Raw genomic sequence first — 27,865 nt, forward strand, 5'->3', positions numbered from 1 at the left:
AGCCAACCGAAGAGGAGTTTGAAGCACCCTCAAAATCGGACAAGCATTAGAAAACTCCACAAAGCTTTGTCACCATTTGAAGCACATCCGATGGATCCCAAGTCTTGCCATTAAACACCGCTCATTTGGCACGCCAAAGGTACCAACAAATGAAAGAAGCTCTAGAGATAGCTTCTCGAGCCATCTTTTATCTTGCTTGAACCAAACATTCCACTATAAATCCAATCCACCAAGCTCGGCCTTTCGAGAGGAGAGAATTGAAGAGGACTACCGAACCAAACATTTCGAGCAAAGGGGCAATCGAAGAGAATATGGTCACCATTTTCAGCTGAAAACCACATTTAGAACAGCTTGGATCGATGTTCACATGACGAGCCCGAAGCCCCGCTCCAAAGAGCCAAAGCTTCATTACAAGAGCGCCACAAAGAAGCTTTGATTTTAGGAAGGGATTGAATAGACCAGATTCTATTCCAAACTACATCGGGATATGATCCCATTTATGGCTTCTAGACGTGGAAGCCTTCGCAGCAAGGTTCTCCTCCTCCTTCCTAGCAAGCATTTTATAAGCCGACTTGATGAAAATCGACCATCTCTAGAAGCTCCCCAAAATCTCTTGTCTTCTCCACCAAAGTAACTCAAAGAAATTTTAGACACGCAGCCTAGATCCGAAGGGTGCAACACACTTGTAATAACTCAAGGTTCCATCTCCTATTTGAATGGTCGATAAGATCCGCCACATACAATAAATTGCAATCCTCCGGTTTTTGAAATTGAAGCTTGCCACTTGGTAAGGTTGGAACCCACCTATCTTCCCAAATTTTTATTTTGGAACCGTCCCCAACTCTCCATATCGGACCTTCTAGGAGAACCTCACGGCCTACAAGAAGACTCCTCCAACCCCAAGAAGGGCGATTTCCTTCTTTAGCTTCCAGTAAAGTCACAACGAGGAAAGTAAATAGATTTCAAAAACTTCGCCCAATGGCTGTCCGGAGAAGACCACAACCTCCAAGCGCTTTTGCAAGCAAAGCACGATTAAGCTTAGAATCCTTGAAGCCCAAACCACCTCTCGATTTAAGTCTACACAACCTTTGCCAGACATCCAATGAATTCGCCGCTTCTCATCGTAGTCACCCCAAAATAATCTAGCGAAGCCTTTTCACCGAGTCATGAAAGGACGAAGGAAGCTTGAAGTGAGAACTGCATAGTTTGCCATAGGAGCTTCGCTTTAAGTAGCACTTCTTTTCCAACATGAGACAATAACTTCCTTTCCACCTTGGAGTTTACTAAGAGTCATTTCCTTGATATCATCAAAGACCTCTTTTTGGTTACCCCAAAGTGTGTAGGTAATCCCAAATACTTTGATGGTCCATCGCCATGCTTCACCTTAAGAATTCTAGCAAACCATCTCTTTATTCTTTCATGAGTATTTGGACTAAACATAAGGCTGGATTTATGAAAATTAATGGCTTGACCTGTAGCACTACAAGAGAGATCCAAGCATCCTTTAGAGAGTTAACCTCCCGTAAATCAACTTTAGCAAAAAGTAAAATCGTCACAAACAAGAGGTGGGTGATGGGTTCGCCTCTATGACGAACTTTCACCCCTTTGAGATTACCCTCCATTTCAGCCTTCTTAATAATAGTGTAAGAGCTTGAGAACAGAGAATAAAAATGGAAGGCGAGATTGGATCCCCACGGTGGATTCCCTAGATGGGGAAATAGCCCCTTAATACACCCATTAACAAGAAGACTATAAGAAACTGAAGTGATACAAGTCATAACAAGTTGCACCCAATTTCTACTGAAACCCAACTTAAGAAGCATACCTTCAATGAAACTCCATTCCAACTGTCATAGGCCTTCCTCATGTCTAATTTTAGAGCCAGGTATTTCTCTTTCCCTTTTTCTCGCTTCTTAATGTAGTGAAATAACTCATGCGCCACCATAATATTATCGAGATTAACCTGCCAGAACAAAAGCGATCGGAGGGCGAAATCAATCGTCCAAGACCCCACTCAAGCGGTCAGCAATAACCTTGGTGATGACTTTGAAGGCGATGTTGCACAAGCTAATAGGCCGGAATTGGTCCGCACTCTCGGGAGCTTTTACCTTAGGAATGAGGCAAATAAAAGTCTTATTTAACTCCTTAGGGATATGACTGTAATAAAGAACTCCTCAACTAGAGCCACCAAATCATCTTTTACTACCTCCCAATATTTTTGGAAATAAAGGGGGTAGTCCATCTCGGCCCAGGGGACTTCGGGCCATTCTAAAAAGTGCATCATGAACTTCCTTACCGCTTAGGGACCAAACACAAGCATATTATTTATATCATCACCCACTATAGGTTGCACAACATCCAAGACCGAATTCAAAGCAAGTATTATTTATAGGCTCGAAGCGTCATGACTCTTGAAAGTAAGTACATAAAATACTAGTAACTTAGTAGGAGAGGTAGACCACTCACCCGTAGATGTTTTAAGCTTTAAAATTTTATTTCGATGTCTCCTCCTCGAGTGGTAACATGGAAAAAGAGGAGTTCCTATCCCCACCTTTGAGCCAATCCGCCTGGATTTTCGCGCCACATTTCCTCTTCCCTCTCTAATTGAGTGTCAAGCAATTTTTGAAGCTCGGTTTCTTTCTCTTGAGAGTATAAGGAGCTCGGAAACCCTGAACATGAGCCAATTCAGTTTTCAAAGCCTTAATGCTCTCGTGAATATTCCCAAAACCTCCACATTCCACTTTCTAAACATCTCCCGACAATGAGCAATCTTCAACAAATCCGCTTAGAGGCTTGTCCCGACAGAATAGACCAAGCTTTTTGCGCCACATTTTTACAATCCTCATGCATGGTCCACATGGACTCAAATCGAAAGGCCTTTTCCCCTAGTCCTTCCTCCTTAATTGTCCACCATAATAGGGCAGTGGCGAGAGATAGCAGGCTTAATAAACAAAAGATATCCTCAAAGGATTGTCTCCAAGCCGCATTGCAAAGGGCTCGGTCGAGCCTTATTCTAATATTAGCATCCCTCTTTCTTTTATTATTCCATGTAAAAATGGAACCATTAAATCCTAGGTCGAAGAATTCACTGTGAAGAAAGTCCTGAAGATCTCACCATCGTGGGAGGCACCCCTAGAACCCCCTCTTTCTCATGCCAAGAAAGATAGGAATTAAAATCCCCAAAACATAACCACCGGCTTCTATGATGGTTTAAAGCCGTAATTTTATCCCACACTCGCTCTCCTTCTATGACGGATCGGGTCTCCATAGACAGGTGAGGTAGAAAGGAGGGGCATGTGGACAATTTACCTCCACATCAATAAAGTTTGTATCACCACAATAACCGACAAGTTCACATTTTCCTTCCACGAGCGCCAAACCTCCGAAGCCCCTACAGGTCCATCGTAATGTAGTTCGAAAATTACCCCTTCTTCTAACTTTATCAATAACAGCTTCCTTGCTTTTTGTCTCCATGATAAAGAGAATTTCGGATTCTCACCTTGAGGAGATTATTCGAGCACGAATTGTCGAGGGTCTCCCACCCTTGACAATTCCAGCCAATGAGCCTCATTGTCTCCCGTGTTGGAGCCCTCTCCAGCCTCCACGGGGTAGACATTAAAAAGAATCATCTTGGCCATTTCCAATACTCTTGACCCACCTTTCATCGCTTCTCAACCTCTTGGATGGTTGAACACGGTCCTCCACAATCGGGTGAGGTGTAATGGGTTGCCTTGGATCAATTAACTGGGTTTTATTTGGAATGGAAATCTCATTCGCCGGGTTTGGGATAAGGTGGGTGGTTGGGGTTTGAGAATTTGGTGCTTGATTGGAAAGAGAAAATCCCGAGAGATGGGGGAGGATAGTCGACACAAGAAGAGACATTTTCGGGGTCCGAGGAAGATGAGAAAGGATAGAAAAATAGGATTATTATGAGAATCGAGGCGTGCATGGGAGAAGGGATAACGGTTTGGAGGGGTGGGATATTTAAAATGGAAGAAAAGGTGGGATCCACCTCAAAATTGGAAGGTTGATTATTCGGATCGTTTGAAAATTATTAGAGAGGGAAACTTGCCCATTATTAAAGGGAGAGAAGGGATGAGATTGGCTTGGATTGAGGCGTGAAATGGGGATTGAGGATAAGGCCTTACTTCCCGATTTTGAGGAGAATTACCCGATTCTCGATCCCTACCACCGCCGTCCGAGACGGATGACCCGTCGGCGATGAGCACCGGAGAAACCATCACCTTTGGAAGAATAATAACAACCTTCTTCAATAAGGCGGCGTCAGTGTAGGGCACCTTAGATATGGCGGGAATTGTTTCTTCAAGAATTCCGGACAGGGGAAGTTCGATCACATCCATGCAAGAACCTATGATTCTCTTCACCTCGAACGCCACCCCGCACCTCAGTTCATCGTGACCAATCCTACCACGAAATAGCAGAATAAAGGCAACCTTTCATATCTTAAATCCACCATGTGATCAACCCCACTTCTTCTCTTAATCTTCGAAATTTCTTCAAAGGTTTAGTGATATCCATTCTAATGCGAGCACGAAAATAGGATAACTTTTGTCCTCCTCTAACTCCACTAATGAAGAGCAATCCGGACACCTCTCCCACCTTACGGACCAACTTTGCAACCAAGCCATGATCGTGCGCTTTGGAATATCATGTAGTTGAACCCATATCTCCGTGTAGTCGAAAGTCCAATTCTTTGACGCCTTCCATCGCTCCGAACTATTAGATTCCCGCAACCCGACGTGGTGTTTCATTAAGGACATTAGTCGGATCCATAGGGTGTTCAAACTTGAACAAATAGGTATCCACACGCAGTGGTGAAACAATAAGCTGGAGCGGAAGTGTTCCAGGCATTGATCAAAGCCTCGAACCGCTTGCTTTGTGATCGCTTCCCGCTAGAATACGCCCAACTAAAGTGAGAGATTCACGTGTTCTATCAAGTCTTCCAACTCATCATCTACTATTAGGGTATCCTCCTCTTGAGTCCCTTCATCGTCCATTTGCGGAGAAGGAGCAAGGTGTTCGGGGTAGTGGTAGGTGGGCGGGGATCATGATGCCACTCAAAGAAAAAAGAAACAAACACACCCGGAAAGAACAGCCGTCAACACTCCGGACGGAGGAAAAATCTTCACACTCCGCACGGAGGAAAAAAATGGCCCTCACTCACGACATCTAATACACCAGCGAAAAAGGCTCACTTTGAAAATAGGAGTGGTATAACTACCTAAGTATGATGCTCCTTAAGGCAAATGTAAGCAAGAGTATGAGGGGATCAATACCTAAATCTACTAAGGTGAAAGATTACATGAACGTAATCAACAACCAATTTGTAAGCTCCGACAAGTTTTTAGCTAGCACCCTTGTAAGGAAATTTAGTTTCCTTAAAAAGGCCAAGGGTGAGAAAAATAAATACTACATTATTCTTAGTTTTTTCATATTTGCCAAGAAAGAGACATCTATTGAATATTAAAGTTCTGCTAGTTGGGAAACACAAAAAATAAAGGGAGAATGTTCTCTGTGCCACAGCGCAGTCTGCGTCCAGGCAGATGGGCAGCCTGTGCAGGGGGCAGGCTGGTTATTGCGCCCAACCCCATGTGCCTGAGCGCAGACTTGCGCTGTGGCATAGAGAACATCACCCTTAAAATAAATTCTCTAAAAAACAATTGAGGATCAACCGACAATGGAGATGGGCACGCTAACACTCAGCCACAAAGGGAGATTGAAAAAGTGCATGGTTAATGCTCTCATCATGTAATTTACATATGGGGCAAATATGAGAGAAAACTAAATTTCGAAAGACTAATAAATGATTAACAACGAATGAATTAGCGCTACAATGCCATAAGAAAAGTTTAATCTTTGGGAGGAGCTTTAAAGGCAATACCAATATGAGTTAGAAGAAATTGAGGCACACTGGTCATGGGAACCAACGGACATATGGTAGGTGAACTTTACTGAGAAGTGATCATTCTTGAATGATAACCTTAACTAGTAGTTAGGGGAGACGTAGGGATGTCAACGGTTCGGTCTGGGTCGGGCCGAGCTTACCCTAAACCCTAGCCCAACCCTATGGGCCTTAACCTAAACCCAAGCCTAACCGGCCCTGCCAAGATTTACAAGAACCTACCCCGTCCTGATTGATCCTGAATATTATTTATGTACACGCCCAGACACAACACCGATTATCGTTCTTTCTCCCTATATATTAATACAGGTCAAGTTCGACAAGGCCGGACCTAATCTAAAGCCTAACACAAGCCCGGCCTGACGCTACCAGGGCCAAGAAAACCTCAACCCAGCCTGAACCTGTGTTAATCCCAAATTCAGCTGGACCCTATCCGGGCTTAAGGCGGGCTCGGGCTGATCCGGTGTTTTTTGACACCCGTAGAGTGAGGCAATTGTGCAATAATAACTTATGATTCGGAGATAGAAAATAAATGGGTCAAAGTATTAAAATCTCATTCCTTGATTGGATGGTGAGTACCACTAGAGACAAAAGTATAGGAAGTGTTGAGTTTATTACTAGTAATAGTGTAATACGCTCTCCTGATAGAAAGGGCAACCAGGTATCATCGTAAGAACGAATGGTAGCTCTAGCCCATTGAACATTTTTGTCTATATTTAGCTTCAAGAAACGAGATACTAGTAAATACGGAGAATGTTTTCTGTATTGGGGGCACAGGCTGCATCCAGACACATGGGGGTGGGTGTAATTACCACCCTGCCCTTGAGTGGCAAGCTCATATGTATAGGCACAGCCTGTGCTACGGCACAGAGAATATTAACCCTAATAAATATTAACCTTTCAGAACCTGAACCCATAAAGCCTCTTTCACCAAAAAAAAAACCCATAAAGCCTCAGAATTATGTAGAGTCCGCAACCCTGGCCTAACCAATAAAACTAGATCAAAGCTTCCTAATTCACGAAAAGCCAAGATAAGAATATTGAAGCTATAAAAAAAAGGGAGATCGTAGTGGTCCTTTTGCTCTTTTCTCCTACATTCCAAGTCTTTATCAATCTAATGGGTCTATGTGATTTAATAGGCATATAGATTCGTGGTCCAAACACTCTTTACAAATGGCCCACCAAGGCATTGATGTGGGTTGGATGCAATGCAATTTGAGCCTACACATAATAGATATCTTTTTGTTTATGGGAGTGCGGACCACCCTAAGACCGTGAAAGACTGATGAAGGGCTTATTTTGGTGAACATGGCATGGATACTTTATCTCATGTTTATTGTAACACAATAGAAAACTACCCATCTTAGGTGTCTGGGTCCCATCTTCCCCTAACCTATTAACAAGGTTAAAGGATACCTAAAGTACCTTGTTATATATGTTCATCAAGGGCTGCGTTTGGTATGTATTCTAGATCGATTTCGCATTCTTAGATGATAAAAATAATTGCTTTTGTAGTCCAAGAATGAAAAATCGACCTAGAATGCATACCAAACATAACTCAAGTTTGCCAACATTGGGTGATGCCCAGTTTTCTTGGAAAATCATCTGCTCTATTTTCTGCCCGGTCCATTTTCCCAAGTTTCTCTAATAGGGGGAGTGGACCCCACCCGAGTAGTGTGTTCGAACAGGGGGTAGGGTGGTCATTTCCACCCCCTATTAGAGGAACTTGGGGAAATGGACTGGGCAGGGAAATGGAGCAGGTAATGATCCAGTTTTCTTTCATTGCTGGTTTGGGTTAGTGAAAATATATATAGTAAAATTTATTTTCTTGTCTTCCAAACATAGCCTAATGGAGTGAAAAATGTTGATCTTTTAATCAAATCCAAGGTTTTAAAAGTTGGAATCAACCTCCTCATCGGGTCTAGCTGATTCTGATTAGATTTGGATCGAAATTGGTCTAGAATTGACCACGATTTGATAGAACCCTAGAAAAACTGTACGGAAAGGCTGATTCAAAGCCACTTGAATTGGTATTAGACTCAACCATTCTGATTCTATTTTTCAAAACCCTCATCCAATCATCTGTTGTAAAAATTATTTTTTAGGGTTTGAAAAGAACACTAATCGATTGAGTGGTTCCCATGCCTAGGACTGTACAAAATTATTTATCAGATCTCAACAAACTAAAAAATCTCATTCACTCAAATGCTTTTACACGAATTCTTATTAGTCACTTATTGGTGGCTCGGTGCAAGCGTTACACGACTAGATAGCGATGTCTTGCCTTATTTTTCATTTAAACTGATGTCCATTTACCCTGATTCCATGTGTATCTAAGTCAAACCAAGTAAAGTTAAATCCGACCATTTCTATGGATATAGAATCTATACCTTGTTCAGAGTTTGAAAACTTTGATGCCATGATGCCAATAACACATGTGACATGTTGGCGTTGTACATTAGAACCACCTGTGAAGTCACTTCTATTGAAGTTAACAAAACAAAGAATAGTACAGTAAAGCTGCGTACGCATCACCATAGGTGAGTGTGGTAATGCTCAGACCTACTGGCTTAGGTATCGAGGTCCTAACTGTTAAGGGACTTGATGGATGATGCTAGCTACATGGATTGTGGAGCTTCTAACTAACCATTCATTTACTTCAGGGACCATTAAGAAACTAGACATCTATTGCCACGTCCTTGTTCAATCAATGTTCTTAAATGTGTTGTTTGAAAAGAAAATGATTCCTTTCTAACCTCTTGAAATTTGCCATGTGGCAAAAGATGTTTAAAAAGAAACAAAAAGAATCTAAAATTAAATTTGCCAATTTAGTCCCATTTACAAACTTGGGTTTCAATGTCCTATTGCATCTCATCAAGGTGGCCTTCTAGCCATAATTAAGGAAGGGTACCCCATTATGGAAAGGCCCTATTTTCTTCTTCTACAAAGTTGACCATTAGGGGTTAGGATAAAGTATGGTTGGGTTGAGTTGAGTTGAAGTCATTTATTTTCTATGTAAGAACCTCCATTAATTTAATATATATAGTAAAATATGATGGTATGATGCTAGTCTTGGTTGAGGCTTTCTATTCATAGCAAACCTATAATATTACATTCTTCAACTGGAAAGATAGGGAGAAGAAAGAAAGACAGAAAGAAAGAACGAAAGAAATAAAAAAAGAAAGCCACAATGTTGCATATTTGACTGATTATTTATCTGGATTGGGCAAATTATGGGAGTCTATATTGCAACACTACCTATGTGTTTTTTGATCATTTATTTTTCTTGTCTTTTTGTTGTTAACAAACAAAGAATTGTTTTCTTTATAGTGCTTTAAAACCAAGGGAAGACTAGATTTTAAAATGCAAAAGGTAGTAGTTCTCTGTAGAGCCCACCCCCCACCTTAGGATTTTTGGATTGCATAAATTAAACATCGATGATGAATCAATTCTAAATGTTGGATATTTAAAGAATGGATTAGATTTGGCCACATGTCAAATTTTAAACTTAAATTAAGGGAGAAAGAATGCTAATCGGTGCTGTGCCTCGGTATATACCAGTGCTCAGAAATAACCCAACGTTAAAGATCGGCACACCCCTGGTCCTTTCCGCCTTTTTAGGAGGTGCGCCGATCTTTTCGTGTTGGGCTGTGTCTGGACGTAGGTACATGCCACTCCTAGCGACCGATTGACGTTCCTTTTCCCTATATATAATCCTCCATCTTCCCATGTAATGACATTTTACCTTGTATTCACAGTTGTCCATTTCGACTAGATTTGCTATTTCTTGTCAACGAAGTTTTTTTTATTGTTGCAAGCCCTCTAGCGGAGAACAATGGTCCCCATAGATTTGCTTTACTCCGCTAAAGTGTTTGTTGGATTCATGCCCTAGTTGATGCAAAGCTTTCAATCTTTTGCAGCTTTGGACTGAGACTTGCAAATGAGCATTGGGATCTACTTAGGCAAAAAAAATTTAGCCTCATCCAACCAGCTATGTGGTATCTAGTGCTACCAAAGGAGTTCATAATGGATGCTCCCTAAATAATGTGTATGATCCCCAAACAAAAATGAAGAAATTAGAAAAAGTTTCTCATGTACTTTTCAGTTGGCCTTTTTTTGGTTTATAGAAAGTATGAAAGATGCACCTACATGGACCTTGAAAGAGAATTGAGAAAGATGGACATAGATGCCTATATGAATATATCTAAAAACTAAATATATCACAACCTTGCACATAGAGGCACAAGAAGCCCTCGCCTAAGCACTTTGCCATACACATTCCATTCGAGAATGGGTTTGCTGCTAGGCTGTGTGGACCTTGCACCAGCACGGGGTTAATGGGAGCATGTGCATGGGCATCCAAGGGGAGGGGAGGGGTGACCATTTCACTGCCCCATGTGGGAGGGCGTAGGAGGTTCTATTTTTTCCTGTTCCAAATAACTAAATGTCTGCCCAACACCCACATATATCAAAACACTTCTTCTCTATAAAAAGAGCTTGCAACAAACACTGTATAAGTTCAATGTCATGGGCTTCCATTATTTAAGTAATTTATATTTTATATTTTTTCGCCCGTGAGATTAAATCAAAACTGCATTTGACAAACTTGAATTTGAGAAAAATTCCAAACAATTAAAATCTTGATTTAGTTCATTTTGCCAACTTGAAAATTCAGTCAGAAAAATAAAATATAGCAAAAAGTTAGATTTAGGTTCATTTGAAAACTAAACCATTGACCACCAAAATAATGGGGGAACTGCCACAAATTAATCATCGTTGAATGTAGTCACCCTTTGTGATTTGTCTTTTAAGAAGGGAAAGAGAATGGAATTAGGTCTAAAATATTCGAACTTATACATGTGTGTGACTATGTTATATGTATAATCTTGGATATAAATGGATTTCATGTTTTGGTGATTACATTCGTTTTGTGTATAAAAATGCTATGATGTTCTTCCTAATGCTTTAATGAGTATACATGTTCCAAGCATTGAGAAATGTATCTTTGAGTCCAAGCATCATACTGGAATATTTCAAGATGCTCAAGAGACTATGTCATGGATTGGTGGAGCTCAAATTGGAAGATCAAGTCAAGCCATCCATGTGGATTTAAGGAACTCGAGCTATGATTGGAAGATTTTTTTTTAGTTTGCTTGAATGTATCATAAGTGTTGTGCTTCATGTTGTAATATCTAGATAATCCTAGGATGTAATGATCCTAATTCCTCAAACTCGGTTCAATCACCTATGGAGCTAAATTAAGAAACCTATGATAGTTGGCTCTTCGTGTAGGTTCACTAAGTCAACTGAACCTAAATAGTTCACATCTATCATGATCATTGACTTAGATCTTTAATAACCCTAATGGACTTGATTTTGGTTCACTTGGTGTGACATAAGAAACTGCTAGAAATTATGTTAGAGTATTGTGCTTAAATTTGTGAAAATTGTCATTTATGCACCTGGCGACTGACCGACTCTAAACAAAGTGGACAACCGGAACATGGTCTATTAGTTTTCGAGAGCACCCCTCTACAGACGGATGCAAGGTCGGTCGACTAGTACATTGTCCAGAGAATATTGCCCTAGATGTGTTCTTCTTACTTTATATGGCGGTGGCCGACTGACTCTGTTTAGCGATCGACTTGAGTTAAAAAAATAGATTCGTTAGAAAACATAACAACTAGTTTTCGTACTATTGAAAAATAAGTAAAAGGAGGGGATGTGAAGCTGGAACATGATTCCATTTCCTAGATATGTGAGAGAAAACAGCAGATGTGGAGCTGGAAGCTATGCTGTGAATGTCACAAAATGCTATCAATAGCAAAAGGAGGGGCTGTGACATGGTGAAGAAAATTGATCAAGGTTAGCAAATTTTTAAAGTAAAATTTAGTACAGCAAAGTAGGTGACTTTACCAATCTATCTAGGACACTTTCTCTTGTTTTTTATTTCAAAAGGAAATGTGAGAGAAAAGTCTTTTCAAAGTAAAATTTAGTAAAGCAAAAAAGGTGACTTTACCATTCTATCTAGGAGAGGGATCCATACGATGCCCGCTTATATTGACATCTTACATGCCAAGACAATATTAAGGAGGAAAACAACATATTTAATGAGGAGCGAGAAGGGAGATAGGAGAGGAATTGTGAGAGCTGAGGTTCCCTTTTGTTGTTTTAGAAATCACTTGAGCTCCCACCAATTTGATCTTGCCTATCTTACTGAGTTTATGGAACATACAATTTTATTAATATTTGTATGATTTTTAAATTTAGGGACTTAAGATTTGATGTTTGATACTTTATTAAGTTACATCCTCAAAAGAAAAAGAAGAACAAAAAAAGTCCCTAGAGAGAGAGAGAGAGAGAGAATATGGCAACAATCTTCCTTTTGTGTGGATACTTTTTCCAGGAACCTGTAGTTTTTAGTAGAAAAGGATTCCTAGGGATGTAGATTCCTCCTATATAGGCTTAATCACTTTGCATTCCTAATTGCTAATAAACTATATACTTAATATTTCTTGTCCTCTCTAATTGCTAATAAACTATATATTTAATATTTCTTGTCCTCTCACCCCTCACCCCTCACCCCCACCCCCTCCCACCAAAAAAAAAAAAGGGTTTTGTTTTAGAATGGTCATTGCTTCTGGATATGTTTATATTTCTTTGCTTCATGACCTTTTTCTTTTAAAAATGGAGATACAGTTCCATTATTCCTCTAAAATCACATCCAACAAAAGGTTTCCATCACCATCAAAAAGGAGAAAAAAAACAATAGGAAGAAAGAAGAAGAGGACGAAAAAGGGAGAGAAAGAAGGAAAGCTGCTACCATCACATAGTTAGTACAAACGAATCTTTGTTCTTTTTTATAAATATAAAGAAAAGGTCTTGTGGGTAGCACAATGGGAATACATTTCCTTCACTCATAGGCTAACTGTTTTGAGAGAGAGAGAGAGAGAGAGTGAGTGTATGATGATGCATTGTAAGTGTGCAATTAGAAAATAAATGGGCTAAATGGAAGCAGTTTAATTAGAAGCCCAACTCATAGAAGTCACTGCTGCTTGTTCAATTGCTTTATGATGGTATATTGGAGGCCCACTCAAGAAGTCATTCCTGTATTGCCCTGACTGATATCTGTAATGTGGAAAGTCAAATGGGGGCCCAAATGTTGTGGACATGTAGATTCATAGATCTCATATTTGCATGTCAAACTTTAAGCCCAAATTGAGTTTGGGAATAGTGAAGTAAATCTTCAAAATCCACCAAGATCAAAGTGAAACTTTTGGATTTTTTTTTTTTGGGAATAGCAAAACTATATTATATTTGGGTTGGCATTCTTTGTGGAGGAGCGTGGCCCTTGTGCATGTGCGGGGGCTAATGAGAGCATGCGTGTTGACATCATGGGGGTGGGACGGTCATTTTGCCCCCTCTATATTTGGGTGTGGGCGGTACACTCCCCAATAGAGATCTTTCTTCCATTTATTTTTAACAGTATCATTACCCCGGCCTGGTGAAGGTGGGATTTGATCCCAAGACATTTTTACAACTAGTAGAAACCCTTGCTGAGGTTTAGTTGCATAAAGTGACATTGAAATATAAAATTCATTTCATTCTTTATTTTTGTAGGAGGTGCAATTCAACTAAAGCACAAAGCAATTCTAAATGAATTAGCTATTTAATGCAAGAAGTGCTGATAACTTGCATATACTAAATTATATTTAATCAAGCAAGTAATTTATCACCTTTGATTTCACCAAGAAGTGGTAAATGTATAATCCAACCAATGTATTCTCAGCTTCTACCAAGCAAAGTGCCACTAATTCCCTTGGGGCCTCTTATGTGTTTTTGAGAATTCCTGATAAAACTATTGTTGAGTTTTTTAACTTACATTAAAACTAACATGGAGTCCAAAAGATCAATAAGGACAATCTAAAGCATACAATGCATGGTTGTGTTCCATTTTAGTTCTAGTATTATGCGGTCACACTCGCACTATCGCACATGAGCGTTTGAATGGGAAGTTGATGCTAGATATCGGTTAAACATGAAATTTGAGACCGATTTTAACTATATAACTCACCATGTATTGTATTTTTTTCTTTGTATTTCAAATGGTTTGAAACCTACTCTATAGGACGTTGAGGTAGATAGTTCCTCAACCCAGGCATTCTCGAGGAGCAACAATGTAAGACTCAATGCTAATCCCCCTACTTACTACTTAAATGTAGTCATCCTTCCTTTGCGAAGATTAGAGTAGAAGAACTTCGTGACAACAAAAGGTGCCGCCAAATCAAAGCATTCTTTTTATCTAGAGATAGATATTGACTTCTTTCTCTCTCTTTATTTTTTTTTAAATAATTAATCAGGGAACCATTGTCCAAACAAATGGTGATTTTAAAAAACATTTTCTTACTTTCTTTTGACATGTGGTAAGATCAAATTGGATGTTAACTTAACACATGAGCAAGTGAGGGAAAAAGTTGAATTCAAATAGAGGAAACCTGATTTAGATGGGCTGGAGTTAAATTCAAGCCCAAGACCAAACTTGTAAAGTAATTGAATGGGCCCAAACTACTAAGCCCAACCCATCATCGCTTCCATTCCTGAACACGAGTCACACGACCGTTCTTTTCATTTTCGCTGCGAGTTTGACGGGTTTGACCTCGAGAGGTCTTCGAGGTCAAACGAACCCTCGGACTAGTTTAAGACAGTTAAAAGTAAAAGTGCAAATATAGAAAATTCCAAGGGCATTGTTGTTAAAACTTCAAAAGGAGGAATATTTCTAAATTCCCTCTTGGGGACAAATGCGGTTTCGATTTCACGGATGCGAAAACTGCAGTCTGTTCTTCTTTTTGTATTATCTGCCATTTTTTAGCTGTGTAACTTAAAAGAAACCATTTACAGACAAAAAGGAAAAAAAGAAAATAAAAATAAAGTATAAAAACTGAAGGGAAAAAAAGGTAACGGTAGAACAGTTTTCTGGCTCTGATTTGTTGATTTATTCCTTTTTTTTTTCTTCCTGTAACTATTATTTCAATTGGATTGTTTAATCGGAAAATCGGATTTTTCCTCTTCCAGATCTCGTTGAGATGGCTTCCAATGGAGCTACTAGCTCCGGAAGAGATGATGATTCTTCTGCTACGAGGAGGAATTCCAAGAAACCTCAATGTGAGTTTCTCTCGAACTCATTCTCTCTTCATTTTAAAATTGATGTCCAATGCAGGTTTCCTTCTTCCTTTTCATGGTTTTTATTTTTTAATTAATTCTAGGGTTAGTGAACACGTTGATAGGACGAATCCCCGTATAAAGTAATGATTTGTGAGTGTTAATTATTATAATTTACAGAAGATTTGGCATATATTTGTCTAGAAATTTATCTTAATTTTTCATTTTTTCCCCCTCTGAGTGGAACGTATAAGTTGCAAGGTGACGGAGGCAGGAAATTATTATTATTTTTTTTTTGGGAAGGTGGGGTTGGGTTTAGTGCGTTTTATGTTGGAGGAAGTTGGCTTGTCTAATTCATTGACCGAGTAAATTAGAACGGAGAAAAGATTGGATATGTTGAATAGGCATTGGGATTTGGGAGCTGTAACGGGTGCTAGTAGTGTTGCATTTGATTGTAAAATATAAGGGTTTTGTTTCCTTGTTACTTTTCTAACACTATCACAAATGATGGTATCATTCTTTAGTTTGCTTGGGATAAATTAGAAACTCGGTTGAAGCAAGCAGTCACAAGATTATGACGTCCAACTTTGAAAATGTAATATTTTCTCTATCATGTTTAATGATAAACATTGCTATGTATGGTTTCTTCCTTGTTTTGTTTTATTGATGAATATTTTATTGTAAAACATAAATGGGAGATACAATGGCTTAGATAAAATATGGCAAATAAAGCTTAGATTGTTTTGTTTTATTGATGAATATTTTATTGTAAAACATAAATGGGAGATACAATGGCTTAGATAAAATATGGCAAATAAAACTTAGATTGCAACCAAGGACACACACATCGATGAAGTGATCGCTCGCCTTTTCTGGCCCCCATTTGGATTGGTGACTATAATTGGGCAGATACTTTAGGTTTAAAGCTTTCTGGATTGGTAGTCAGGATTACAAATAATATGATGGCTAGGGCACAAGAACTTCAAGGTACTTGTTGATGATCACCTGGTACTCCTGGATTTCTGGAAATTTACTGATGAACATTAGCAAGTGGTGCAAGTCAAATGCACATGCACAGCGAAATCGATCATGCATTTGTTACAGATCGGAGAACCGAACAATTGGGAACCACTCCCAGACCTAGACTTAAACTATTACAATTACACAAGTTGGTTGCTGTCTAGTCCATCTAGAGGAGCTAGATGTTAAACATCCATCAGCCTTATTCGAAGAATTATTAAATAACATCTCTCCATCAATAACTTCAAAACTAGGTGAAGCCGATGTATTTACTATGTGTAGGAATTATAATTGAGTCTATTTGTGTGACTGTTCAAGAGATTTTGTTTGCAGTGACATTCTTTAGCTTCTACTGTAAGGAACTATTTATGGCAAATGAATGAAGGGTTTTGAATTTTATCAAAAAAAAAATAAATGAATTGACTTGGAATTTGGCTTCGTAGTTGAGATTCTTGGCTCCTTTTTACCCAGGAGTGGGACTCATGTCTGTTGAATTAGTCATGGTAAGAGAAAAAGTGACTGATCTTTTCATCAATTATTGTTTTGGATTTTCTATAGCAATATATCTTGTTTCTACTTTCTCTGTCTTCTCAGCAGCCAACCTGAGTCCAATCTTGTTTGTAGTTTTACGTTGTCTTTGGAATTGGTTCAAGTTCGTTGTTCAGTTTTTGATTAGACCAAACATGATTATGTGATTGCAAAAGATTGATTTTATGATGACTAGGATCTATAATATCATTGCTGAAGTCTGTCTGAGAAGAACTAGAAAGGTTCTAGGCTCTATTTCCCTCTAACACAGTGTTTTGTTAAAAGAATGACAAATTATAGATTGGATCTTGGTGGCAAATTAGGCTTTAGAGTATACCAGTTCTAGCAAGCAATAGGAAATGTACAGATGTCAAGCTAGATTTGGGAAAGTTTATGGATTTTTTTGGGCCGAGTGTTGGAGCATAAGGAGTTTGGGTTTAGGCAGGGGATTTGATTGCGGGTTTAAACCCTTTCATTTATTCCTCAATTCTCGTCAATGATGTCATGAAGGACTTCTTTCTGGTTGGTAAGGGTATTGGATGGGGGACTCCCTCTCCATTTTCTATTCACTTTGTTTAGGGAGTTTTGAGTTCTTTCTCATATCCAATCTGCGAATGATATGATTATGATCTTTGAAGCTATCAAGGAGCTTGTCTTTGAACTTAAATATCATTTGTTGCTTGATAGATATATTTGGGCTAAAGGTAAACTTGGAGACGTCCATGGTGGTGGGAATCAGTATGAAGTATTTTGGTTTTCACCTTTCCTTGGCTTTACTAGGATGTCTAATAAAGAGTTGGATCCTCCACTTTGTTGTTTTTTGTAAATTTTCCTTCTTCGTTCTTAACTCAATATCAACTCAACAAAGCCTGTTCCTGATTACATGGAATTGGCTACACAGATCTTGTGTTACCGTGGAGTGAGTATAGTGCTTCCCTTTAACCTAGAAGCACTCAGTTAACATTCAACAATGTCCTTAATGGCCTTTTCTTTGAGTTGACCGAAGGGCGGTGCGGCAGGTGGAGGGAGCTTCACTTACCAAGAGGAATGAATTCTAGTAGTAGCCAGGGGAGGAGTTCTTCGAAGTTTTGGCAATCAACTCTATTTGGGGCCATTTTTGTGGTCATGCCCAACCCTTCATATATTTCCTGACCACTTCTTCCCAAGTTATTTTTTGTCTACCACTTGGTCTTTTAACTCCTCTTATTTGAATCATATAGCTCCTTCTTACTGGTGCACTCAAAGGCCTCTATTGCAAATGACCGTACCACATGAAACATCTTTCCTTCAACTTACCTTCTAACAGAGCTACCCCTGTGTCACCTTGAATTTCTCATTTTTTATTTGGCCTTTTCTAGCTTTTCCTCTCGTACATCTCAACATCCTCGTGCGCTAATTTTTAGTTCATAAACTTGGAGTCTGATTTGTCCTAGAAGATGTGCTTTCAGGATCTGAGGTATTTTGTATTTTCATGACTTCACCTCAGTAATTTTGATGGTTGGTTCTCAATTGGCTCAAGTTGCCTCCCTCCACCTCTATTGTACAATGGAAGAATTATTTGCACAAGTTGCATTATTAATAAGGTAAAAGTTAGTGACTAGAGGCGATGGTGAGGGCAGAGATGTTTCTCACCATTAACCTCGAGCCTTGGCACTGTACAAAGATCAAATCCTCTACGTCTGAGTCATGGTTGTCCGTCTTTGCTACTAAGACACCCCTCCCTCTGCTTTCGAAAAGTCAAGCCGGAAGCGACTTGCTTCTATCTTGTTGGAATTGGATATAGATGAGGAATCTATAGATCGTAGTAGTTTGCCAAGCTCTCTAACATACGATACAATTTCATTTCACAGCACGGCAGAACGGGCTTCGCTCGGTTGCCCTTCCTATGCTTTCGAATGCCTCCTTTCTCTTCTCTGAAATCTACAAGTGGGAGAGGCAGGATTCAAACCTATGTGGAAAGCCTTCAACAGATTGCAGTCAATGTCACTTTTGACCACTTGGCCACTCTCCCCTTCCCGGGCCGAGGCCCCCCTCAATGAGTTCTAAGAAGGCGGGCTTGCTTGCTCGTCAATCATAGAACATCCAGTTTGCATTGCATAGTTCAATGAGGCAATCTGACTCTAACTAATGTCTTGATGTTTCTTTGTCACAGATTCTAGGTTTTCACAGCAAGAGCTTCCTGCTTGCAAGCCTATGCTAACACCAGGATTGGTTAGTTTTACTTACTTCTGGTTGAATATAGGCCCTTAAAACTAGACGTATAATTGTTTGCTAGACTCATAATCTTCCTTGGCTTGTTGCAGGTCATAATGGCATTCATATTTATTGGGACTATCTTTATCCCAATTGGTCTTGTTTCTTTGTTTGCATCAGAAAGTGTAAGAATTAAGATATATTTTATCCTTTCAGTGGACTTGCATTTTGTCTTCTGTAAAATGGCGATCTTTTATTTGAAGGTAACAATTTATTTCACATGTAGGTCGTAGAAATTGTTGACCGCTATGACAAAGGCTGCATTCCAGAGAAGTATGGCAAGCATATGGTTGCATTTATACAAAGCAAGGAAACTAACAAGACCTGTTTGAGGACTTTGACTGTGAGTTCAAACCTTCCACAGTTCTTAGGAGCATTGAGAAATTTTAATTCTTTAGTTTACATTCTATAGTATGCTTTCCTAATTTTAGATTGACCTAAAATTCTGATCAACAAAATGGTTTTATTTCTTTCAGGTCCCAAAGCTCATGAAAAATCCTGTATATGTTTATTACCAGCTTGATAACTTCTACCAGAACCATCGCAGGTATTACAACTTACACGGTCTTAGAAGTTATTCTTTACATGTTTTCTAAAATATAATGCATGAGCTTAGTTATTTTCTTCTTCATAAAGATGGTAATCCCAAAGCATCCTACCCATGGCCCCTTCCTGTCATCTTTATTTCTCCTTTTCATTGGGGTGGGGTAGACAGACAGGTTAGCACCTTAACGGACAAAGGGGGCTTCTGAACTAGTCTTGTGGTGTTAACAATTTTTACCAACTTAGTTGGCACCTTGTGTATACACAATAGTTGTTGACTACCAGATAAGTTCAGTATCAGTATTTACCTCTAGTATCTTAAAAAGTTGGGTCAATACTTTGTTTCTGTGATTTTCAGGGAACTCAAATAGCTTGTGAGATTTGTATCTCATGCTGTTAGATTCAATGGAATTGTATAAACTATGAATTTTTCAATCCAGAATTTATAACAGTTTTAATATTTAAAAAGAGAAATTCCTCCTTGGCGCGTTGGTTAAGTGCTCACTTGCTGAACGCTTGGTCATGGGTTCAAGTCTTAGAAACAGCTTCTCTGGAAACAGGGGCAAGGCTGCGTACATTTGACCCTCCCCAGACCCTGCTAAATGCGGGAGCCTTGTGCACTGGGTACGGCATTTTTTTAATATTTAAAAAGAGTTAAAAAGAGAACTTTTGTATTCCTAGGACAAATTTGAAACAGAGCAGGTGGCATTTAAACATTAACAGAATTATTAGGTGTTTCTGTAGGGCAAACTGCTGTGCCTAATGTATTTCTATGCTTCTCTTGGTGTTTAGTTTTAAATTTATATCAGCAATGGTTAATTTGAGGATTAGAATGTTGAAACTATTGGCATGAATTTACAGTTTCATGGAGTTTAGGGTTTTCTATAAATTTTTTAGTGTAACTGTTGCTGACAGTGTTTAGTGAATGATGTTCATAGGAGAAAGTATATTGGAAATGTGAAAGATAGAGGGGGTAATGTAGAAGGGGTTCAATTAAGAACCACTCTACAGTAGGATCGATGATAGGTTGCAGCAGAACATCAAATTAGAACAAAATCAGAATTAGTAACTTAGTAAATAAGAACCAAACCAGCCATTGGAAAGGGATCAAACTCAGGTCGATTGGTGCTTGTATGGAGTAGAAGCACTGCTGAAAGTCTCACTTGATTCTGATGATTGAATTGGAAGAGATATGGCAGCAATACCAAAATAGAAGGTTAAGGGCTATCTCACAAACCAGCACTTTGTTTGGGCTCCAATGAGGATCGAGTGGAGGCCTTGTGGAGTAGGTGATCTGCAGCAAGTTTGGTGTAATTATGATGGACAGAAGTGAAATTATGAAGGGGGAATAAAAATAGAAGGTTTGTGAATATGGAGGATTCTAGCCAATGGAATGGGGTAGAAGTGGGGATCGAATGGAGGGGTTGATGGTGTGGTTCTATGCTCAAAAACCCAGCAGATTTCGATGGATGAAGGTGGAGATATGCAGCCTTGAAGTTGCAGCAGGAACTCAAGTCCAGGAGCAGCAGCAGCCTTCACTCGAATGGAGGAGGCAGTAGCAGCACAGCCTTTGATTGTGGAGTTGTTTGCAGCATTGATCACAGGGTAGCAGCAACACAACAGGGGATCAATTGCAATGGAGGACTAGATAGAAGAGAAGGGGGGGGGGGGGGGAGTAGGGGAATGGCACTCTCAGCCTGGGTTCCTTATCCACAGCTATCCCAGCTGTTGAAACATGGGATTGCTCCCATAACCGATGGCAACATGGCCTGAAAATTCTATTCTCAAAATCTGTTCCTTCCTTACAATAGAGGGTCTATTAATAGCTTAGGCAAGCTTACATTAAAAATAGAAACTTTCTAAAATAGAATCTAACTGAAAATAGAAAGTAGGGAAATAGAAACTACTAAAACTTAACTAGAATAGAAGGTTAACTAAAATTAGAGACTACTAGGCTTTATAGTTCAGCCAGATGCAAGAATAGCTAAAATAGAAACTAATAGATTTGGTAACTAAGTACTACTAAGAGAATAGTAACAAAATAAAATCAGATCTTCAAGTCTTCTAGCAGCCAATCCTCTTTCTTGTAAAAGCTTGGATTCTCATGTGGTCCCGAGCAAGGATCTGCTAATAATATTCTCACCAAGGCAAAATAAGGGTCTGTGACACTTTTTACGTGCACAGTAACGTGAACAGTGTTTTGTCCTCTTTTTTTTTTTTTCCTTCCATTTTTTGATCTACATCAGGGGGAAGTATAAAAATGCATCAAGGCTTCTGCAATTATTTGCACTTTCTTCGTGTGTGTTATGTGGCTTTTCTACGCCTACAGGTTGAACTGATTATCGTCCTCTGATGCTATAATACACTCAAATGTGAGGGAGAACCCTTTTGACTTTGAAAGGCGCTCGAATATAAAGACCTTTCATCAGTTACCACCCGCTTTCCTTTCTTCTTTCACGATCAAAGAGATAAGGTCTGGTCATTCAACTAACTGGGTGTACAGTTGCAATAACCTCTTTTCTTTACCTTATCGTCATGCAAGAATATGGCATGATCTGCCTTAGAAGAACAGGTCTTTTTATTCTTGATGTCAGAAGCCCCTTATGGTACTGTTTGGTGAGAAATTTTCCAGAAAGTGTGGGTATTTGCTTCACCAATCTTCTGGATGACCTAGTACCTGGAAAGTCAAGATCAACTCTGTTTTTTTATATTCATTTCATTAAGAATATTGAAGATCTGCCTTAAAAGAAGAGATATGGCTCCCATTCTTAGATGTCACTACTCACTAGTTGATGGATAATTTTTGACGCAGTATGGAACTTTTGTAGCCAGTCCTAAACTCCTAATTAGTCAGACTGTGGAGCGAAGCAAGAGTGTGGAGCAAGGTTCTTTTGGTGGGTCAAATGGGGAAGCTCCAAAAGTTTGGTGCATTTTTTAAGCACAAGCGTGTTTGTATGTACCACAAACAAAGAATGGCTTCTTAACATGTATATTATATTTTGCTTCCCCCCCCCCCCCCCCACCCCCCACCCCCCACCCCAAGCATAATTCCAACCATTGCTTAGCTGAGTTGGTCGTTGTTCTTTATTATAGAGAACATATCTACTTTCTAGTATACATTACTCCCACAATTTACGGACTACATGACTTGAAATTTATGAACTGGAGGTCTTGAACGTTCCTCTTAATTCACATGATCTGCAGTTTTCACATGAATCATGAGATGGTAGGATGGTTTTAGTTACTAAGGATCCAATAAATATAATAGGGATCTAGATCAATCAATCAAGAAGTTTATTAACTGTTTTATTCCCCCAAATATTGTTTATTTTTTGGTATTGCTTGGAACTACATTTGCCTTTGTTCAACTTTAATTATGGTTTGCATCCTTTTTTCCCCTCGGTTTTTGTTTATTTCCTCCTGTATGGCCTTGGACCTTTAATTGAAGAAACTCTTTCAATCGAGTTGATTTAGTTGTAAGGAATACAACTCTAAACCAACCTAATAATAGTTCTCCCTAAAGAAATAGAAGCCATGATAAGATGACTTTAATCCAAACAAATTTATTGGCTATATTACCCGGATGGTTCAAAATGGGTTTTTACATCCATGTCAGTATTACTTTCAGCTAACAAAATTACTGGCTATTTTACGTGAATTATTCAAAATGGGTGTTATAATCATGTCATTTAATCTACTTTAAGCGTAAATGAACTCATTATGCCATGTTAGAGCTATATGCCTATATGTAAGGCCTGTATGGATGACATGTGTCATTCTTCATACTCTGCTTCAGAATATCAGAACCCTCTCCTGAACTCTCTCCTGGGGTCCTGTGAATAATGCTGTCTGTGTTGCCAGTTTGGATGCCATATTTACTTCTTAGTGTCTTTGACTTTTTTTAATACATATTTCTTGAAAAATCTGGGCCTTTCCTCTGTGTTGGTGGATGGTAATATTTCCATTTTTTTTCCAGATACGTTAAAAGCAGAAATGACAAACAGCTCAGGAGCAAAGCATATGCAAGTGAAACGAGTACTTGTGCCCCTGAAGCCACCACAGCAAATGGGTCTGCAATCGTTCCTTGTGGTCTTATTGCCTGGAGCTTGTTCAATGACACATATGGGTTTTCTGTTAAAAACAAGGCCTTAGAAGTCAGCAAGAAAAATATAGCCTGGAAAAGTGACCAGGACTCTAAGTTTGGCTCTGATGTCTTCCCTAAAAATTTTCAGAGTGGAGGCTTAATTGGGGGTGCCAAACTTAATTCGAGTAAACCTGTAAGTTCCATAGCAATCTAAATGTCAATTACCAATCTTGAAAAAAAAGGGGAAAAATGTTATCTTAACCTTGTTTGTTATTTCAGTTTTTCCCCCTCTCCAGTTTTCTTCATGTGCTCCTTTTGATCTCCTTTTTTTTTTTTTACAGTTGAGTGAACAAGAGGATCTTATTGTTTGGATGAGAACTGCGGCACTGCCAACTTTCAGAAAGCTCTATGGGAAGATAGAGGTTGACCTTGAAGCCAATGAAAAGATAACAGTGCTGATACAGAACAACTATAATACTTACGGTTTTGAGGGCAAAAAGAAACTTGTTCTTTCAACTACCAGTTGGATAGGAGGCAAAAACGATTTCCTGGGCATAGCATATCTTACTGTTGGTGGTCTTTGCTTGTTCTTGGCAATAAACTTTGTTCTAGTGTATGTGATCCATCCAAGGTGAGTGACTTCCTCATTCCTTTTCCAATGATTTCCATGCTGTTAATGAGTCTTTCAATCTTAATTTCTTTTTGGCATAGAAATTATTTAAAATAACAGGAAAATCTTATTTCTTTTTATAAATGATTCAAAAAATGGATTCAATTCAACTGGTAGTGCTTTCTTCCCATTTGTCTCTATTGAGATACTATTAGTCTATTACTAATAAAAGCACTGCAATTTCAGTTATATGTTTCTCGAGTTTCTACTTAAAACTTCCTTTTCTGGTGTTTGTATTTTCTGAAATTGATATTATAACTATAAACTAGACACAGGGTAACCCATTTTAGGTACTTTTAATTTAGAAATATGGTTAGCAGTGGATCTTACATTATTGGATTTGGATAGGACTGGTAGTCTAACATATTTAATGAGGGAATTCTGTTTCTGGAATTTTTCTATTTATGTTTTCTATCCCCCCCAACTCCGCCCCGCCAAAAAAAAAAAAAAAAAAAATCAATTTCTGGAATTTGCTTCCCACATGGGTGAGCATGCAGCCAATCTCCTTCAAAGGGATCAGCTGGCCCATCGGAGTAAGTTCAATTGAAAGCTCGAGACTAGGAAAGCTGGTGTGGCTCACATGGATGAGAGGACGTGGCGACTTGTATTTTTTATTTTAATTTAAGGATTCCTGTAAAAACATTTTAGCTTTAACAGGGGTCTTATCTGTATTTTCGTTCCTTTTTTCCTTTTTTTTTTGGGAGGGGGGGGTGGTTGGGGTGTCGATATGTAAGATTGTCAGTGGTTAGTTGTTGGAGTGTTGAAGGTGAAGTCCAGATTCCATCTCAAGTCTTGGTTATGGCTCCCACAGACTTTACCAGTGGGCTGTGCTTTCATCTTCAAAACCTTGCACCAACTAGCTGGGAATGGATTTAAAATTTTTGGCTGAAGGCTGGGTGGATGTGTACAGACAGGATTCAATCCCAGGTCTATGTTATCATTAGCTATAGACTTTACCATCTAGGCAGGAGATATCTTCGTTTTTTTAATTATGTTTTGATAGTAAGTTTGAAACAGATCTATTTAAAGGCTTCAACTACAACCAAAAAGAGCTTTTTCTGTTGCTTTCGAAATTTTGGTTTAGTGGAAGAAGATTTCTCTACTGTTAGTAATTTAGCTTTGTTTTGCTTGCTGTGGCTACTATGTAGTAAGATTTAGTTTTGTTACCATGGTTGAGTTGCTGAAATTGCTTTCCACTTGGTATGTTTGGAGTTTTAAGTTGAAGCCTCATCAGGTTTTCAATTCGCTGAGGTCAGCTGTGAGCTTCCATTTATTTACTCTAATATTAGTTGAAACCCTTCAATTCTGATTGCAATAGAAAAAGATTTAAGTGCTTGAAATTCAGCCAAGGATGAAAAGGGGTTTCAGGCTCAGAAAATCAGATGCGCCGAGTCCTAGAAACCCTGCCTAGGGTTGTCATGATTGGGTTTCCAAATCTACTAACAGTTTGCTGGAAACTACTAGAATTTGAACCCATCAGGTGTTGGTTTGCTTATCAAATTTATTGGTCAATTCCTATTCATTATAGACTATAATTGCTTTACAGTCAGGTTGGCTAGGTTATTTTAAGAGGTATTTCTCCTTCTTTGAGATGAAATGTTTGGATCTAATCATCTAAGAATCCACTATGATCCTCTAAAATTCATATGTTATCTACACTTATTGTGTTCATTGACACAGCTTGATTTAAAAAGGTCAGAAGTGGACATGGTAGAACTTGAGTTTGTCCTACATCACTGCATAAAATTTACAGGCCATAGACATGAAAACACTTCTCTTTAGGGTAATGTAACTCAATTTAGTACATGTCTGTGTATTGAAGGGGGGGGGGGGGGGAGTGTTTGTTTTAACATATTTAAAAAAAAATCTTACTGTAAATACTTTTTTGTAGTACGCATATGATTTGGATCAATTGAGATTTGTCTCTATAATCTGAAATTAAATCTTACCTATATCTATTGCCCCACCACTCTGGGGGCTGGGGGGGGGGACACTACATCCCTGTTTTCAGCAGTCTGGGGCATTAGGGTAATGAAACTCAATTTAGCACATGCCTGTGTATCGGGGGGGGGGGGGGGTGGTGGTGGTGGTTTGTTTTACAACAACAACAACAACAACAACAACAATTCAGCTTTATCTCAACTAAATGGGGTCGGCTACATGGATCCTTTCAAAACAAAGTAGGGAAACCTGAGGTCCTCACAAAGGGATGTTTGTTTTAAATCAACTTTTAACATATTAGAAAAAAATCCTACTTTAAGTACTTTTTTGTACTATGCATAAGATATGGATCAATTGAGACTTGTCTCCATAATCTTAAATTAAATCTTACCTATATCTACTGCCCGACTCCGGGGGGTGGGGGGAAACACTACATCCCTGTTTTCAGCAATCTGGGACAAGCCCCTTGGGATAACTTACTAAAGCTCATTTATCAGAAATTGGAAAACTTGAATGATTTGGATGAAGATGTGTCTTAACCACCTGAGTTTTGTTGAACCACCAAGTCCATATAGCTCCAAATAATGATGTAAAATAGAAACCATGGAATTGTGGAAAATAAGAGTCGGATTTGGCAGAAACTTCCAGATAGAGGGTTTATGGAGCCAGTTGTGGAGCCATTTATACATGTGAAGAATACCTGTAGTTGGACTTAAAATTTGGGAGAACCTCTATTATATTGAAGGTAGATTTGCATTGGATGGGAAGAACCATCTTGTCCACCTTTGGGTGTCTATATACATATGAGGGTGTGAATCGCCAGAATGTCTCACTGCAAGGTGGCCTAGTTACATCTGTATATTTCTGGATGAATCTCCAGATTATTGTCTGGCCGATTTGTTTGAGTGGTCTTACCCTTATTATTCGGGCAATGGTTTGTGTTAAGCAAATCATCCTGCTTGTCTCGGAATGAAAATGTCACACATTTCTTATCTCATTTCCATAGAATAAAATTTCCTTCTTTTCCTTTTTGTTGGGTTTTGGCCAGTTGATGGGTTTTTTGCTTACTTGCATTCATAGCCTTCTCATAAAATTAAGGTCAAATTCTGTGCAGTATTTTTATGCATCTTTAGGTGTGTTATTAATCTTGTTACCTTCAAATTGCTGCAGCTCTGTCATCAATGATACTTATATTATTGTCACTGGCCAAATAATTTGAATTAAATAGATTACATTTATACTTTTTTCATGGATAGTACAATACTTTTGTAGTGGAGTACGACATCTGCACATTTATTGAACTTGAGGTGGCTTTTCTACAGGCCGCTGGGGGATCCATCCTTCTTATCATGGAACAGAAATCCAGCAGGACATTGTACTTATGGCTGACTTCTTGCTTCCAACTCCCATTTTTTGGACACCACAATGCTTACATGGCCACGATAGTCTTCCTTGGACGAGGAATTTTCACCATAAAACAGTCTGATCAGGATGAGAAGTGCGATCATTTGTCCAGGACCGAAACCTGAGTGTATATAAAACGAAGGGGAAATGCTGTGCACAAATACCAATTGTTGAATAGATGGAAATCCTTGAGCTTTAGTTATATTTAGTTCTCTTACCAGGCTGAGTTGTTGAGTATCATCTTCTATGTAACTGTTCCAAATTTATGTTTTTCCTGATGTTAGAGAAAATTATAATCTTCTTAATCAGTTGAGCTAGCACTCTCTCTCTCTCTCTCTCT

The 27,865-nt window shown here is 38.9% G+C and overlaps 1 protein-coding gene and 1 long non-coding RNA gene across 3 annotated transcripts; both read left to right on the plus strand.

Moving 5' to 3' along the window:
• The first annotated feature begins 14,954 nt into the window (after positions 1 to 14,954).
• On the plus strand, positions 14,955 to 27,811 carry LOC122665134 (ALA-interacting subunit 5-like). 2 transcript variants are annotated; one of them, XM_043861202.1, is made up of 8 exons: positions 14,955 to 15,085; positions 18,783 to 18,841; positions 18,934 to 19,008; positions 19,110 to 19,226; positions 19,360 to 19,430; positions 23,403 to 23,703; positions 23,852 to 24,141; positions 27,444 to 27,811. In XM_043861202.1, exons 1-8 carry the CDS (start codon positions 15,007 to 15,009, stop codon positions 27,508 to 27,510), a joined length of 1,059 nt encoding a protein of 352 aa, XP_043717137.1. In that variant the 5' UTR covers positions 14,955 to 15,006; the 3' UTR covers positions 27,511 to 27,811. The 2 variants fall into 2 exon arrangements, with proteins under 2 accessions (XP_043717137.1, XP_043717138.1); XM_043861203.1 differs by lacking the exon at positions 14,955 to 15,085 and adding an exon at positions 17,120 to 17,156.
• LOC122665135 lies at positions 17,497 to 18,209 on the plus strand. The gene is made up of 3 exons (XR_006333438.1): positions 17,497 to 17,538; positions 17,717 to 18,017; positions 18,067 to 18,209. It is a non-coding gene; the product is annotated as an uncharacterized LOC122665135 (long non-coding RNA).
• Positions 27,812 to 27,865: the final 54 nt, after the last annotated feature.

This window comes from Telopea speciosissima, chromosome 6, assembly GCF_018873765.1.
Source record: "Telopea speciosissima isolate NSW1024214 ecotype Mountain lineage chromosome 6, Tspe_v1, whole genome shotgun sequence".
Lineage (NCBI taxonomy): Eukaryota > Viridiplantae > Streptophyta > Magnoliopsida > Proteales > Proteaceae > Telopea > Telopea speciosissima.

What these genes read in the sequence shown, in the direction of transcription:
- LOC122665134 (XM_043861202.1), top strand. Translation starts at nt 15,007, where the DNA reads ATGGCTTCCAATGGAGCTACTAGCTCCGGAAGAGATGATGATTCTTCT. An exon ending in CTATGCTAACACCAGGATTG is followed by an intron (nt 18,842 to 18,933) that starts GTTAGTTTTACT and finishes GGCTTGTTGCAG; the next exon opens with GTCATAATGGCATTCATATT. An exon ending in CTTTGTTTGCATCAGAAAGT is followed by an intron (nt 19,009 to 19,109) that starts GTAAGAATTAAG and finishes TTTCACATGTAG; the next exon opens with GTCGTAGAAATTGTTGACCG.